Here is a 17,042-nt window from a genome sequence, read left to right as displayed (position 1 = left end):
AATTATTATTATCAACATGAATAATTGACGATCAAAATATTAGATTTTTTCAGTCATAATAAAATGTGGCTTGTGTGCATTCCATGTTTTATATTTTATTTTTTCCCCAATATGTTAAACTCATTTCTTTAGCTCCACTCCACGTAACTGTAGCTCCACAGGTCCCTTTTTGTCACCTTTATTGTTAGGAATGTGTCTGAACATCTGGGTAACATCATTACACTGATGTGCAATATTGCTGTGTATTTCAGTAAGGGGCCTCCGAAAGAGTGTCCGGACTATGTGAGTGGAGGACCAAACAGCTGTTACTTTGACATGGAGCACACACTGATTTGGGAGGTTTACTGCATGAATGTGACGGCACACAGCCACAGAAAAGCCTTCACCTCACAGGAGCACTGCTTAGACGTGGCTGATATTGGTAAGACAACACACACACACACACACACACACACACACACACACACAGTGAATTATCAACTCATTACCTATTCCTAATATGTCCTAATATGTTAAACCTGCCTAGGGACTACGGATGAAAATTAGCTTTTTAGCTAACTCTGGCACATTTACATTGATGTTGATTAATGTGCACTGTCCCTGTTAAATAAATAAATAAATAAATATGACTCTTCCTGTGCACCATTGGTCAGCTCAGCATAGTTCCTATTGTTTTGAATACTCATTAGTCTGAATACTCATTAGATCTGTAAACACTATCCGCAACTTTAAGATGAAGAAAATAAATTCTGTTTGTCTCAAGAATAAAGACGGTGTTAAAAGCACATGTATTTGTTTACCTTATGTTGTAATTTTATCTGTTAAAATACACATTTTCTAAAATGCTTATCCTTCTGGGTGGTGGGGCAAATAAAAATATAAGTGTTTTTTTTTAGGTTGTTCTACCTACTGTGACTTCTGCACAGCTAGGGAGGCTTTCCTGCTTGCAGCTTTACACCCACACTGATTGGCTTTTTTATTTTATTTTTTTTTATTTACCTGTATACAGACATGTCAAGCATTACAAGCGTTCTCATTGATTTTCCAACAAAAGACCTGTCTCCTCCTTTATAAAACCTCCGATGTTTAGCTCCTGGCCATTTTTGTGTAATTTCCTTTTGAATGTTTCAAAGTAGATGGCCATCCTCGGGTCAGAATAAGTTCAGTTCAGTGCATACTAAATGTCATGCTGCCAATTAAAATCAAGCATCTGAGATATTAACGCTTGTAACGATCTAACTGTCACTTTCTGTTTCCTGCCTTTGACCGTTTGCTTGTCTCTGTCCACAGTGGAGATCGACCCTCCTTTTAATCTCACCTACACTTTGATGAACATAAGCAATGATGAATCAGGTCGCACCGCACTGGTGTCCTGGCAGTACCCCATCGCCCAGCAGGTCCACATAGGGTGGATTACACTCATCTACGAGCTGCGTTTCAGGCCACTGTCTGAGCCCAATAACTGGAAGGTAATGAATCAGAATTCATATAAGGCTGTTCAAGACAACAGAATGTAATTCACATAATTCTTCTGATAATGTGTTACATTAAAGGTTTTTTGATGTCCGATCATCACATTGATTTATCAGTCTACTCGGGCTTTAGCAGGCGTGTTAGTGTTTGTTTCTTTCTATATGCCATGCACTGATTTTAAAGCAGTTAATAAACCAGCAATGACAGTGTTTCCTTTAGAGATGTCTTTTAAAGATGTATATATTTTTTATTTGTGCATAAAAATGTAAAAATATTTTTCAAAAAACTTTATTCTGAATACAGCCTTTTCAAATCGTTACATGGACTAAATACAGATCCTTAATTTCTGTATTTCAGATACTTTCCATTACATCCCATTGTAATAAGAGTTTGATGCATTACAACCCTATTTTTATATCTTTCTATATATTGTCATGGATGGGCTGTTCTTGCTGACAGTCTGATCACGTCCTGCATTCACACTAGTCACCTGAGGAATATTTGCTCATGCTATACATAAGGCATTAATCCACGAGCACCAGTCACTGAATGTGTGCTTTCAACCACAATTTCCAACTCTATTTACTGATGTATTTTCCACAGAACTAAATACAGATCTCACTTTAGTGACTGTTCTGTTGAAATACTAGCCAGTCTCTGTGACTGAAGCTCTTGCCATCTGTGCACCAATAATGAACCGTCTTTGAAAGTCACTTAGACCTCTTGCCATCTTGATCGACAATTTGAGGTCGACTGGATCTACTCAGCGATTCCTACATGCCACAGAGCAGGGTAGGATTTTAATTGCTTAATTGCATCATGCAGTACACCTGTCTGGAAGCACCTACACTTATTATGTTTCAACACTCAATAATTCATACTTTAACTTTTGATCTGTATATAGGAAGTATGTACAATATGTATGATGTCCTTACAGATTTAGTCAGGCACTGGACATTATGCTTTATATGGGTCTCATCTGGAGCTTTAAAGACAGAATGGGAGATTCAGAAAATGACACATTAAAAAAGGAAAAAAGTACAGACACCTGACTAAACATAGATTTCAGTAGACTCCATTTATACATATCGTTGGTGTTGTGACAAAACCTTGTACAGTATAAACCATTTTCAAATATTAAATAATGATAAATGCCAAAAATGGAGATACGTTTTGTTCCAATAACGAAAATATGAAGTCAATTTTGACTTTGCAATCATTCATTTAAAAACAGGATGTCATTTTGTCTGATGAAAAAGTCAATACACCTCTTGCTTCAGTAACTTTGGCAGAAGCAATTTTATGTAGGCATTTCCTATAACTGTCTACCAGTTTCTGACATCCACTGGGAGAAATTTTTGCCCACTCCTCCAGACAGAATTCTTTCAACTGTGTTCAATGTTAGAGGGTTTTTTGCATGGACAGGCGATTTCTTGCCATTCCTTGGTGTATTTACTTGTATGTTTGGGATCATTATCCTTTTGGAAGGTCGACTTCTTCTGTTGGTCTCCTCAAGCCCTCTGTGGTACAAAAGAGAATTTGTAGTCGACAACTTGATTGCAAGTTTTCCAGGCCCTGAGGCAGCAAAGCAAAGGACAAGAAAGTCTTTGATTCATATGTCTGTTGCTCATTGTTCCAGAAGTCCTGGTCCTTGCCTAGATATTTATTATTATGGTTAGAGGTTCCCTGAAAGCCTTTCCTGTGCTGTTTTGTTCTAATGGTAAATGTATGCCCTTTCACATCCACAGTGGCAAGAGTTTACTTGAAGATCCTGTGATGAAATTTTGGGATTCTTAGAGACTTCTTTTAGCATCTCATGCTCGGCTCTTGGATTAAATTTGCTGGTGCAGCCAGGCCTGAAGCTGGCATTGGTTTAAACACTTGTAGATAATCTTCCGAACAGTAGAAAGATTGATTTCCAAGTTTTTGGATGTCTTCTTAAATCTGTGTCCAGACTCATTGGTATCTATAACGTTCTTTCTGAAGGCCTCAGAGAGCTCTGTTGATCTAGGCATGATAATACCATACACCCCAATAAGAAAGAGCACACTAAACCAGATTTCTGGGGTTGAAATGTGACAAGATATTGTTTAACAGTGTTCCAATCATTAGCATCTGATTGGGTGCTCCTGATTTATGTTTGACATGTTTGGAGCAGAGATGTATGTAAGAGTGTACATAAGATTTCCACATAAGAATGTTGCATTATTTATTGCAGTTCTTTAAAAAATTATGAAAGTGTTCATTCGAAGCATCACTTGTTAAATTATTTATATATATATATAAATATATATATATAAATATAAATATAATAGATTAAGGGTTTAGCTTGAAGGACAAAATGGCACTACTTAGCTCCACTACATGGATTTGAGTATTACTAAAATGCATTTGAGAAGGAAAATGCTGCTGAAATCACAGATAGATTCACCCTGACATGGGGTGTGTGTGTGTGTGTGTGCGTGTGTGTGGATGTGTGCCTGCAGGTCAAAGAGCGGCTACGTGAGCCTCATCTGGAACTGCTGGACTTGCCGGTGGGGAGTTACGAGGTGCAGGTGCGCTGCCGCTCAAAAAATAACAACCTCTGGAGCAAATGGAGCTCACCTCTTACCATCATTATTCCTGCCAGACGCCTGCCAGGTACGCACAAACTTAACAAACCCTCATACGTATTAAAAAGACACATATATATATATATATATATATATATATATATATATATATATCCATGGTGTTGCATCATAACATCATGTTTTTTGTTTATTTGAAAACACCAGCTGTCTTTCAACACTGAACATTATATTAGTGATGCATGATAATGTCAAATCATATCAGTATCAGTAAGGTAACTGCTAAAACAAACCGTCAGCATCGGACAGGTGATTAGAATTGACCCTCATTTCAATCCAACATTTGATATATTTATTGTACTCCTGTAGAGCAGAACATTAAGGCAATGCTGAGCTTCTGTGCTGAACGTTTTATCCATTTTACCTCGCTGATAACTTTGTAGAAATAAATGTTATATAACTCTGTAAAGCTATCAACAAAGGTGTAGAAGATGTGCGCAACACACTTCATGAACGGAGCCTGTGACACAATCACAACACAGAAATTTTGTGTATATGTGTTATCTGTGCCTGTCATTGTACATGATTTTGCAAATGCATGCATGTGCTACATTTGTCATCTGATCGCGTGATGTTGATTGGGGCAGTCGTGGGCTGGAGGTTAGGGATCCAGCCTTGTGACCAGAAAGTCGCCAGTTCAATCCCCAGAGCCAACAGCACATGACTGAGGTGTCCTTGAGCAAGACACCTAACCCCAACTGCTCCCTGGGCGCTGCGGATTGGGCTGCCCACCACTCTGGGCAAGTGTGCTCACTGCCCCCTAGTGTGTGTGTGCTCACTAGTGTGTATGTGGTGTTTCACTTCACGGATGGGTTAAATGTGGAGGTAAAATTTCCCCATTGTGGGACTAATAAGGGGTCTCTTAATCTTAATATAGAAACGAGGACAAAATGCACCAATTGTAGTATTACACAGACATCTAACACATTAACGGGGGGGTATGTACTCATACCTGTGTTCCTCTCACTTTTAAAATGGCTGCTATGGCTCTTGGTATCAACGTTGGAAATACCAAATATGTACATCAGCCCACTATTCCCATATTGGTGCATGCTTACATTTCATAATGGACCAACAGAAATAATCCATAATAACTCAGAATAAGCTCTCATGCTATAAAGCGAAGAACCTTTTTTCCTTCTCTTATACAGTCACCATTTTCAGTTCGTTATGACCTCAACGATGTGTTTTATGTGTATTCAAACAAGCAAAAACACAAACATCGCTGCTGAAAACCTCAGAAATTCAAGAATCTTCATTTTTGTTGTTTTCTAGTTTTTGGCATAATTTGACTTGGAAAAAAGTCTGGTTCCATTGACTTGCATTAAAAGTAAAGTAGTTTATTTCCTTCTCCTGTGAAGTTACCATTTTGGTGATGCATGTTTTTTGAAATCACTGTTATCTTGACTACATGTATTTTTGCTGGTTAAAAACATTATTACAATAAATGCAAATAAACATAAATACAGTATAAAATAACATGAATTACTTATTTCAAAAATACCTTGTGACCTAGGTGAAGAACACATTTTGGTTCCAGATTTCTCCTGAATGGCCCTGACCATGGAATTAATTTGTTGAATTCCATCACCAGCAGAACTAATTTAACTTACTGAAGTACTGATCAGCTAAGTCAGGTACTGGATGATAACCATGAATAATACTGGGCTGCTACGAGTTTTGGAGAAGATAAAAGAACACATGTTTTTTTCTAAAGCAAATAAATGCTCATTGCCCAAATAAAGAGTTATTTAATTAAAATTTTCTCAGGTGCCAAAAATGTTTGCACAGTGGTGTGCACACACAAACATGCACATAAACCCCATTCAGTTACGTTCATACACAATAACACACATGAGCACAAGCACACATGTGTATGAGCTAAATACAGTACATTTCCTGAATAAGCGGTGAAATCTGGACATGATTATCTTCATTCAGGTGGAAGCTAAATAAAGGAGCTCTGCATCCATTAAAATCATGAATTAGATCAGTTATGTAGCCTTGATTCATTATTTTGTAATATTACTTTGCGCACTGTTGAACTTTAATCTATTTTTAATTTTACATAACCTGGATCACAGCAGAGTGGAACAAAGACCGCAACATCACGTGGGAAAATAAATGAGTCATCGACTCCCCACCGTTAATAGAACCAAAGACATGAGCTGAACTCCTGAAATTGTCTAAAAATGATGGATTTATGTCTTGATAATTTCACTAATTAAGGTTTAAAAGGGTTTACTGAGTTCGTCTCTCAGCTGTAAAGCTTACTCTTCACCTGTAGTTGCTCATTTACATTAAATCTGAAGTTTCATTCAGGATCCCATCATACCTACTGTGACCAGCACAACCAGTTTTAGAACTGAGAGGCTTTATAGTATGTGTCAGTGTATCCATAGTAACTGTGCTCTAACTCACATGTCTTCTCTCTCTTTCTTTCTCCTTCTTTCAGACCGTATGTTGTATGCCCTCATTCTTGTGACCGGCATTGGCGTCACGACTCTGCTCATCATTGGCTTTGGGGTCATTCCGCAGGGAAAGAGGTCAGGGCCGCCTCTCACACATACATAAGCACCCATTCAATAATTCACCCAAAATCAATCAAAGTCAAATACAGGTCAGTGAAAGAAAAATACGTAGCACTCCTGCTGAAGCCCCTTCATTCTCTCTAATAGAAAAAGAGGATTGAATACAAGCATACAGTCTGATACTGTTTGCAGGCATGTTACAGATTTCAGAATTAAAGGAACCCTTAGAGCTCTTATAGCTCCACAGTTGAAGTGTACTTACACTTATACACTTAGAACGAGTTACATGTACATTTGATTTACATTCTGTGTCGAGAGCGTTAAGTCTGTAGTTCTTTTTTGAGTTTTTTTGTTTTTATATTTTTTTTAAGGTTTTTATTTTCTTGAAAAAATTTAAATCACTTTTTTTAGACACGTAAACAACAATGGCTTGTTGAATAATTAAAAATAAACTTGATTTAATACATTTTAATGAATAATAACATTTTCCAATTTAAATGACCAAATTGTCACAGCAAGTAAAAACTGAAACTCTAAAATTCTTTTTTTTAATAATCTGTATACTGTTGTCAGACTAATTATTTATTATTAACACAAACAATCACTGGCCACTTTATTAGGTTCAGTTGCTTCTTAACACAGATAGCTAATCAGCCAATCACAGGGCTGCAACTCCATGCATTTAGGCATGTAGAGGTGGTCAAGACAACTTGCTGAAGTGCAGACGGAGCATCAGAATGAGGGAAGAAAGGTGATTTAAGTGACTTTGAACGTGGCGTGGTTGTTGGTGCCAGACAAGCTGGTCTGAGTATTTCAGAAACTGCTGATCTACTGGGATTTTCACACACAACCATCTCTGGGGTTTACAGAGAATGGTCTCAAAAAGAGAAAATATCCAGTGAGCGGCAGTTTGTGGTGAGCTCACCGAAATTGGACAATAGAAGATTGGAAAAATGTTGCCTGGTCTGATGACTTTGGGCCCCTTAGTACCAACTGAACATCGTTTAAATGCCGCAGCCTACCAGAGTATTGTTGCTGACCATGTCCATCCCTTTATGACCACAGTGTACCATCTTCTGATGGCTACTTCCAGCAGGATAATGCACCATGTCACAAAGCTCATATCATCTCAAACTGGTTTCTTGAACATGACAATGTTCACTGTACTCCACTGGCCTCCACGGTCACCAGATCTCAGTCCAATAGAGCACCTTTGGGATGTGGTGGAACGGGAGATTCGCATCATAGATGTGCAGCTGACAAATCTGCAGCAACTGCGTGATGCTATCATGTCAATATGGACCAAAATCTCTGAGGAATGTTTCCAACAACTTGTTGAAAGTATGCCATGAATAATTAAGGCAGTTCTGAAGGCAAAAGGGGGTCCAACCTTTTACTAGCAAGGTGTACCTAATAAAGTGGCCAGTGAGTGTATATGGCTTATAATATTTTGCAGTTTTATCTTATTAACACAACACATTGATAGCCATTGAGTTTTTTGTGCCACAAAAAGAAAAATGTATTCTTTTGGTTCATTTACTAACAGTTTACAAGGAAAGTGTTAGCAGTACAAGATCCAACAGTTAAAAGTAAAATAGACTTATTTTTTCTAATAAACGTATAAAAATAATTCATATCAGATAGGTAACAAAGTTGCGGTAATGACAATCGGGTTAAAAAGATGTCAGAATTCTCTAAAATAGAAAAATGAAGAATTCAGTAGATTGATGTACCATATAGAGCTTGAAACTTATATAAATACTGTTTATCTGTGTGATGATTCAGATATTAGATTCTATTAAGATAATGTTTCACAAGTTTAAATATCTCCTACTTATTAATACAGATGTAGCATTAATTGAATTGAACTGAATATTTATGAAATGAACTTTTAATATTTTTTGTTTTTCTCTGCTTTTTTTAATGAGCTCTACATTTATGTGAAATTCACTCTTCACTCACCACTGATTAACACAGCGGGTTTACTGGTCATGAAGCCACACTTGTATGCACACTTGTTCATTAACTATTAGGAGAAGTGTGTGATAATGAATGCTGTGTATTGCATGCCTACAAACACAAGCACGTTTTTCTTCTTGTCTCTATGAATTGACAGTCACTAGTTTGCTATTAGTATGATGATAATACATATCTTACATTCTCAGCAGGGAGCAGAGCCAGATAGACTCACACATTTCTGTGCGTTTTTTTTTTTTTTTTTGTAATTTTTTGAAGCTTTCTTAGTCTTAAAGGATTTTATATGGATCCCTATTACTGCTAGGCAGATGGAAAAAATGCCTTATTATGTACTTTGTACAGTCGTATGTACTAATTTTAAAACTCTGGGTCAGATGACATGTTTTCTAAAGTTAACATGTTCCTCCATAAGGAACACATTTAATTATGGCATTTTCTGCATATTTTAGCGCACAATTTCTTTTTATTTATTTGTTTGTTTGTTTGTTTGTTTATGTAATATAAACTTTTGCACAGGCCACATATATGTTCATTTTTTCAACATTAAATTCAGCAAAGAAACAGCAATTATGCATTAAAGTGTGGTTCCCTGCAGAGGATATATTACCTTTTTTCATTTGCAAAATAAACCAAAAGTCATTTGACCAGGGGTGCCCAAACATTTGCATGTGACTGTATATCAAAATAATTACTGACTATGTTAAAGTTATGACTTAGTATCTCAAAATCATGAACTACTATGTTGAAAAAATGACATACTTTCTTGACATTTTTATTTATTTTCTTTAAATAAATACTTACTATGTCGAAATAATGACTTAATTTCAAGAAATTTAAATAATAGGAAAATGTAGGACAGTAAGTCATTATTTCACATTACTAAGTTCAAATTTTGTGAACATAAATCATTATTTCAACACATTATGCCATTATTCATAGATAATATGAAAATTGTTTAAAAATTATTTCAACATAATGCACCATTATTTTGAGATGGCTTGTTTTTGGTGAGTTAAGTGCTTTTATTGTTTGACCTTTTTTTAAAAACCTGATTACTCAACATCGAACTAAACACTGATTACAGTAGTGATCAGTAGTGACCTGGTACACACATTACCCTCTGTAAACAAATATTTCTGTGAAGCTCAGCCAGCATTGTCTAAAAGATTGTACATTCTAATAGAGTACACTGAGGTTTACATGCCACATGTACATCCATCAGTATGAGAGTGAGTCTCTCTAAAAACATCCTTTGATTTTGGCCTCTCCACAGGATTAAAGCTTTTCTCCTGCCGCCCATCCCCAAACCGCGCATCAGAGGAATCGATCCCACTCTTCTGAAGGTACTAGCCTGCAGCAAAACCGCATAAACCTCTGCACAAACACACTTAGCCTCCCTGACTTCTTTATTAGTATCATCATCCCAGACTAGAAAAGAGTGCACTGAGTGCATACATATACCTCATGGATGTAAACCTTGGAAAGAGCACAAGATCTTCTTCTTCGTCTTTCGGCTGCTCCCTTTAGGGGTCGCCACAGCGGATCATCTGCCTCCATCTTGCCCTATCCACTGCCTCCTCTACTTTCACACCAACCATCTCCATGTCCACCTTCACTACATCCATAAACCTTCTCTGAGGTCTACCTCTTCTCCTTCTACCCGGCAGCTCCATCTCCAACATTCTTTGCCCAATATATCCACTATTCCTCCTCAACACATGTCCAAACCATCTCAACCTGGCCTCTCTGGCTTTATCTCCAAACTGCTCCACCTTCACTGTCCCTCTGATCTGCTCATTTCTAATCTTGTCCATCCTTGTCACTCCCAAGGATGGACAAGATTAGATATGAGCAAATCAGAGGGACAGTGAAGGTGGAGAGAAAGAGAGAAAGAGAGGTGAAGGAAAGTCTTAAAAGACTGAAAAGGAAAGGGAAATCTAATTGACATTTGAGGGACACTTTGACTCTATTATGCTTGATGTCATTTGTTTTAAAATGGAACGAATAGTAAAACTGATCAACGAATTTTGCTTGAAAATATAGACAATTAATATTTCATGAATTAGTTTTATGGTTAAAAAGAAGAGGAGGTGGTAAACTGTGGATAAAAATGGGCAATAAGCATAAATTGCATGCAGTAAGTGTAACATACAGGGTGATTCAAAAAGATTCATCCGATTTCAAAACGATTTGTTTCACTTGTAAATCATTACAGAACAGTGCAGTAAATTGTAAATAGTTCAAATGAGCATAAAGTTTATTGCTTAATTTTACAAGTGCTCAGCATCACGTCCTCCATCTGTACGGACAACATCAGTGCGAGAGTCAAATTCATCCCATACTATAAAACTGTCAAACCTGCTGCTGAAGAAAGAACAACTATATGGTTGTCTGCATATTCCATAATGTATGTACAATGTATTTTATGTGAAAACAGACTTGTATTGATCTATCTTTCTTTCTTTCTTTCTTTCTTTCTTTCTTTCTTTCTTTCATACACTTCTCTCTTCCTATCTCTTCCTCTCTACCTCCCGTTCTCCCCAGAAGGGGAAAATGGATGAGATTAATCGTCACTTCTCCTCCCTACATGGCTATAAACCTCCTCAGTACTGTGAAGAGACGTGGTATCAGGTCAGCATGGACGAGGGTCTCTCTCTGTCTCAGCCGAGCCCACCATCCAACCCCAAAGAGGAGCGACTTGGTAACAGTACCTCCAGCACCCTGAGCCCTGCCTGCCCTGACGCTACTCAGCAACTACTTCACACCACCAATAGCCCCGCCCCCTACTGCCAGGGTCCTGCTGTCTATGGAGAAGGCCCCACCTACTATAGCGAAGAGGCTTTGGAGGTGGGGCTGCCTCCAGAGAGCCAGTCATGGGTGTGGCCGGCATCAAGCCATGCCCAACCAGAGCTGGTGTCATTTCCAGGTATGGACTACAGCATGATTCTAAACCCGGCCCCTTTAACCAGCACTGCTCCATCCACCTGTCATGACTTCTACACTTGTGTCAATGGAGTGACTCCTAGCGGGGCCGTCCATTTGGTCCCCTGTGTTTCAAACCCGCTCAAGAGCTCCCCCTATCTTCAGCTGAGGGAGGACAAGGAGGAGGACTCCGAGAAGAGCAGCCAGTTAGTAGTCTACTTAGAGAAACAGGCAGAAGCTCCAGGCAGCAGTACTGGGGCAACAACGGGGGAAACGGAGCAGAGTGAATTTGCTGTGCCTTTATTACCCCACCTGACAGAGAGGAGCTAAGTAGTGTGCAAATACAACACACAAATGAGGACAGTGTGTACACTAAAGAACTTTATATACACTTGCAAAGTACAATCATGCCTACTGATGTAATATTACCTGCAGTACAAAACTAATCATTCACATACATTCATGCACTGAAGAAAAGTGATATATTCAAGCTATTTGATTCATCGTTTTAACCTGAATGTAATACGTTACTTACTAATGTTTTGGTAAGTGATATCATTGTAAATTTAGTCAATATATCTATTATATATCAATATTACTATTTCCTTGTAAGAATATTATACATTATATTATACATGTCAACTTTTTTCTATATATTTTTTTAATTGTTCTAAGCCATTTTATCTAGTAAAATGATCTGTTCTATTGGTTGACAATTTTGTTTGTTGCAAGAAATAATGCTTGACACATGCAAAATGATGTTCTTATAGAATAAGACACCTTCTCTAGATAAAAGGGCCCATATAATTGAAAACATTATAGAATTTTCCTGACTATTTTTAGTTTGATGTACTCTTTAAACACTGTTTAAGTCTCAAAACTCTCTAGTATATACAGCACATATATGAAAACTAGGCTGCAAAAAACTCACTGTTTTTGTGCAATGATACATTTAAACAGCAGTTTAGCTCCGCCCACTCACAGTTAAAAAAAAAGTTTAAAAAACTTATAATACTATTATATTGTCCCATATAAAAGTCTTATAATGATCTCACAGTAAGAAAAAATATTAGATATATCGACTTTATTTAAGATGATTTCACTTGCCAAGATAACATCTTGTTGCAGTGTACATCTACACAGTTATTGCCAGCAGAGATACAATTTTGCAGATGTTTAATTTGTGTGGAAATAAGAAAACCTTGACATCAAGTAAATGTAATATATCACTTGTTTCAGAGAACACTCGCTTGCATACACCTACAACATACAATGCGCACACTGACACCACATTAATATGCTTAACAACAAAGAAGAACTGAACTCAAGGATTATCAGTAGGTTGATTCTGTGGATGTTGCTTGTCTGCCCAACACACAGGTTGTGTAGAGGACAGTATGAAAACCCAACGGGACAGATCAATCTTCGCACCCCTCCTCCTCTTTTTCTGCCAAACGACAGTGGAATGGACACAGTTGCCATGAACATTTTGCCATGCTCCTGTAACACTGTTGGAGAACATTTCTGGAGCTTTTTTGAGCTGAGATCTAGAGACAGACCTTCGTTGGCTGCTAGTTGTGGTTAGTTTCTAAACCCAAACTGAACTGGAACAAAGCAGAACAGCACACAGAACGGCACCAGGAAATCTAATCTAAGGAAAACTAAAATCCTGAAGACAATCAGAAGGACAAATCATGTGAGAAGATTGGACAGAACATGTTGATTTTTCATATAAACTGTTTTCTTAGTGTTCTCAGATGTCTATTTCGTGACACAAGAGTACCTCCTCACTTTCTAGATCACTGTGACCCTACATCCCTTCCAACATACACTGTTCCACTGTTTCTCTCTCAATACACACAGCATAACACAGTTTGCAGGTCCGGTTGTCATCGGTTATCTTGTGCCTGAGTTCAAATGTTGGGGATAATGACCAATGCTCCACCCACAAATGCATTCAGTCTTAGCATCTATTGTAAATTGGGACACATTTTACAGAATGTTGGCAAAATCTTATTCAACCAGCAATTTTTCAGTGTTTAGCACTGCAGAGTCAAAACATAATGTTGAGTTTTCCGTTTAAAAAGTTGCACTTTCACTTTAGGTTGAATAGATTTTCTACCAACATTCTGTAAAGCCTGTCCAAACAAAGAACATCTGCTATGAAAGAGTGCATTCGTAGGCATGGCCTCGTGATCTCATTACAAGAACGTCTGGGGACAACCATGAAGCGTTTTGGACCAAATATTGGTGGGAATGTAGATCTATTAAGGTGGACTTCAACTGAATGACATTTGCAAACCAATTCAAAATCTCACGAAGGCAGTATTTAAATGAATGGTGTACTTGTCAACATAGTCTGATTGACAACAAGCTTGTCATTAGCTCATAAATATCATGTAGGATAGCACAGTTGAAAAGTCTCCCAAAAAATCTAATTAAATATAGAGATGTGTCTAGAGATCATATTACATGCAGTAAAAGTGAACATTACCTCTTGCAATAGAAAAACACTTTACTTCTAAGGTCACGTATTTAGCTGCAATCTAGCACCCAAAGTTTAATACCAAAAGTTTCATAATGAGATCAAAACTAATCAAGATGGAGCAAATATAGGTCAGTTTACAGCCCTCTTCACTAACTTTAGCAACTTGCGCTAAACTTCTGCACAGGATATTATGCTTTTTTTAATTATATAGCATCCTCTGTCTCTGTTAATACCTTTCCGTTTACAGTCAGTTTTTAGCAACATAACGTTTAATTGCTGCACCACAGTTTTCCTGCAGGAGGCCTTAGTGAAAACAGGGCTTCATTACTTTGGCTTTGAATTGGGGCCCCATTGTATCTGAATAAGTTTTGTCAGTGGAAACACACCAAAGAGTCTACAGCAGTGATGCAGTGTGGCACGCTTTTGTCAGTAAAGTTGGGAGTCGTTTTACACAATTCACTCATCAGAGGAACATATGCAATAACCGCACAACATACAGTGCAAATGGTAGTAATAGTGGAGTCTGAAAGTCTGAAAAACTTGAAAATAAACAACAAAGAAATGTTATGGTACTGAAGAACATATATGAAGAAGATATATGAAAAATCCTACACTATTTCTAGGTTACTATTTAAACTATTTCATTTTTAAGTCTCATACCTTCCGTTGAAGCTCATGTTCGGAAGACTCTCAGGTGGAGTCCATGTCAGCTCAAGTGTACTCTGTCATTAAAGCAAAATGGGGACCAAATACTAAGACATACTGAAATTCATATAAGCATCCAAAAATTTTTATTCTGCTTTTCACTCTGATTTTCATGCTTGTAATATCATTATTGATGCAAAACCTTGTATTAGGAAGGAATGCAAAACAGAAGCATTTTCACCAACGGTCTCAGACTTCTGCAGCCCACTGTATGTATAAAGATTTAAACGTGAAGTCTTAACTGTAAAGTTTTCATGACTATGCAGGATCACCAGCAGCCAGCTAAACACAATCATTGACATTTTGATTTGTGACTGTCAACTAAGGTTAGGTATCAAGAGTTCAGTACTTTTATGATTGCAGCCGAAATACTTTCATTCAATATAAAGGTCAGTCTTTTCATTGTTCATGAGCCAATGATCATGCATGTCCCAGAATCTAGACTGCTGATTGGCTGTCTGAATTCCATTCTGTATGCCAGTTTTCAACATCAGCTCTTTTTAATTAGACTGTAATCCACGGTCATTAGTAAATATACCCATTTCCTGCACCTCACGCTCAAATCTGGTTTAAGCCACACCCATTTTAAATGTGTAATTCAAAAGAAGGTATTGAGTAGAGAACCAGAACTGGTCCTAAGGTCTAGGCATTGATAATGGTATTGAAAATGTCAGTTGATACCCAGCCATACAGTCACCCACACCTAATAAAATAAAACGATAAACAAGATATTTGAAATACAGATTATAATAACCTTAATCTCATTTAAATCTACACTGTATAGATTTATAATGAATAAGATAACAAAAACTATGAATATGACAAGTGATTCCAACTTTTTTGAAGCAGATTTGTAAATTAAAGACAGCAACTTCACCTCATACCAGTGGTCACCAACTTCGGTCTGCAAGACCTTCATGCAGAATTCCGTGTTCAGTCAGGGTTGGAAGTGAACTTTTCAGGAAGGTGGCTCTCCAGTGACCACCGATTTATGCAGTCATATGCAAAAGTTTGAGCACCGCTGGTCAACATATTCTGTCGAACGTGAAAATAAGTGAACACCTCCTCTACAGAGAACACACTTCAGCATGTTTTAATGCACAATTACTGTTTATTTCATGAATTTAACACTCTGGAAGAAAATGAATACATAAAATATGGTCTGTGCAAAAGTCTTATCTTTATTTTTCCAATACGTTAAACTCGTTAAAAATGTTACGTTAAAAATGTTGCACTTAAAGTGGCAGAAAAATGCCACTGTAGAGGATGTCTTCACTTATTTTCACTTAGAAAATCAACAAAACAGTAACGCAGATGGCGACTTCAAATGAAGCTAGAGAATTGTCCTCAGAGAGTGCGAGAAGGCTTGTGACCGTCTTGTTTGTTAAGGCTGTGTGCCTATTTTATTGTCTTGCGATTATTTTAAGTGAGTTGTTAAAACGCTGTGTAAACAAGGCAAGCAAATGTTTTCCATTCTGTTTGTTTCACTATAAGACAATACTAAAGACTCTCAATATAGATTATTTAACATATAGACAATAATGACTTACTCAGCTACACTGACCAGCTCAAGTGTAAGCGTGTGTGTGTGTGATAAAGAGAGAGACTGAAACACTGTGTTATTTGTACAACAGTTTTATTCACACATGTTAATTAAGCTTTGAAATGATATGTGAGTTGATCTTTACACTTTAATATGCTTTAATGTATCTCTCTCTCTCTCTCTCTCTCTCTCATTTCGTTACTGTCTCTCTGCCACTCTTGCATTGTGTGCAGTGTTCCTCTGTGGTGTATTATTCTGTCGTGCTGCTCTAGAGATGTCTGTGCCTTAAATGTGAGGCTTTTCCGTCTTCTTCACAAGTGTTTTCGCACATGCAACACACATATGTACAGTACTGTGCAAAAGCACCTGAGCAAACTGTATATTAAAGCCATTTATCTGAGCTGTGTGTTTTATATAACATAGAAAAAAAGTAAGACAACTTTCTATAAAAAAAATGACACCTGTTGTGGTGATACACACACTTTAATGAATTATTCATTACTTGTACCAGATCATAACTACACATAATACCCGGATGCCATAAAGGAAGTGGCTAACAAACACACTGACATACACCACATTGATCATTTTTGTGTTAATATTGTTTATATTTATTCTAATATTGCATTTCTCTGAGCAAATAAACACTTCCTGCCCAGTTAAAAGCTTTTGAAATATAATTTTCTGAGATGCCTGCAAAGTGCTGTAAATGATCAAGGACATTGAGCTGCAAATGATGAGACCCTAATCTGCTTCTAATCAAATCACATACA

General features: G+C 37.3%; 1 protein-coding gene across 2 annotated transcripts in view; it reads left to right on the top strand.

Annotated features, from left to right (window-relative positions):
* Positions 1-12,033, top strand: part of LOC108429787 (prolactin receptor-like) — a 49,780-nt gene extending 37,747 nt beyond the window's left edge. Inside the window, exons 4-9 of one of the 2 annotated variants that reach the window (XM_017701798.1) lie at positions 252-421; positions 1,291-1,469; positions 3,960-4,113; positions 6,559-6,649; positions 9,885-9,954; positions 11,159-12,033. In XM_017701798.1, the coding sequence (XP_017557287.1) occupies positions 252-421; positions 1,291-1,469; positions 3,960-4,113; positions 6,559-6,649; positions 9,885-9,954; positions 11,159-11,863 (1,369 nt within the window). In that variant the 3' untranslated portion in view covers positions 11,864-12,033. Of the gene's footprint in view, positions 1-251; positions 422-1,290; positions 1,470-3,959; positions 4,114-6,558; positions 6,650-9,884; positions 9,955-11,155 lie in introns of both variants that reach the window. The other variant, XM_017701797.1, reaches the window with a different exon arrangement.
* Positions 12,034-17,042: the final 5,009 nt, after the last annotated feature.

The sequence above is a fragment of the Pygocentrus nattereri genome, chromosome 12 (genome assembly GCF_015220715.1).
Source record: "Pygocentrus nattereri isolate fPygNat1 chromosome 12, fPygNat1.pri, whole genome shotgun sequence".
NCBI lineage: Eukaryota > Metazoa > Chordata > Actinopteri > Characiformes > Serrasalmidae > Pygocentrus > Pygocentrus nattereri.
The sequence above is the reverse complement of the archived record's forward strand: the minus strand, read 5'-3'. Positions and strand labels throughout refer to the sequence as shown.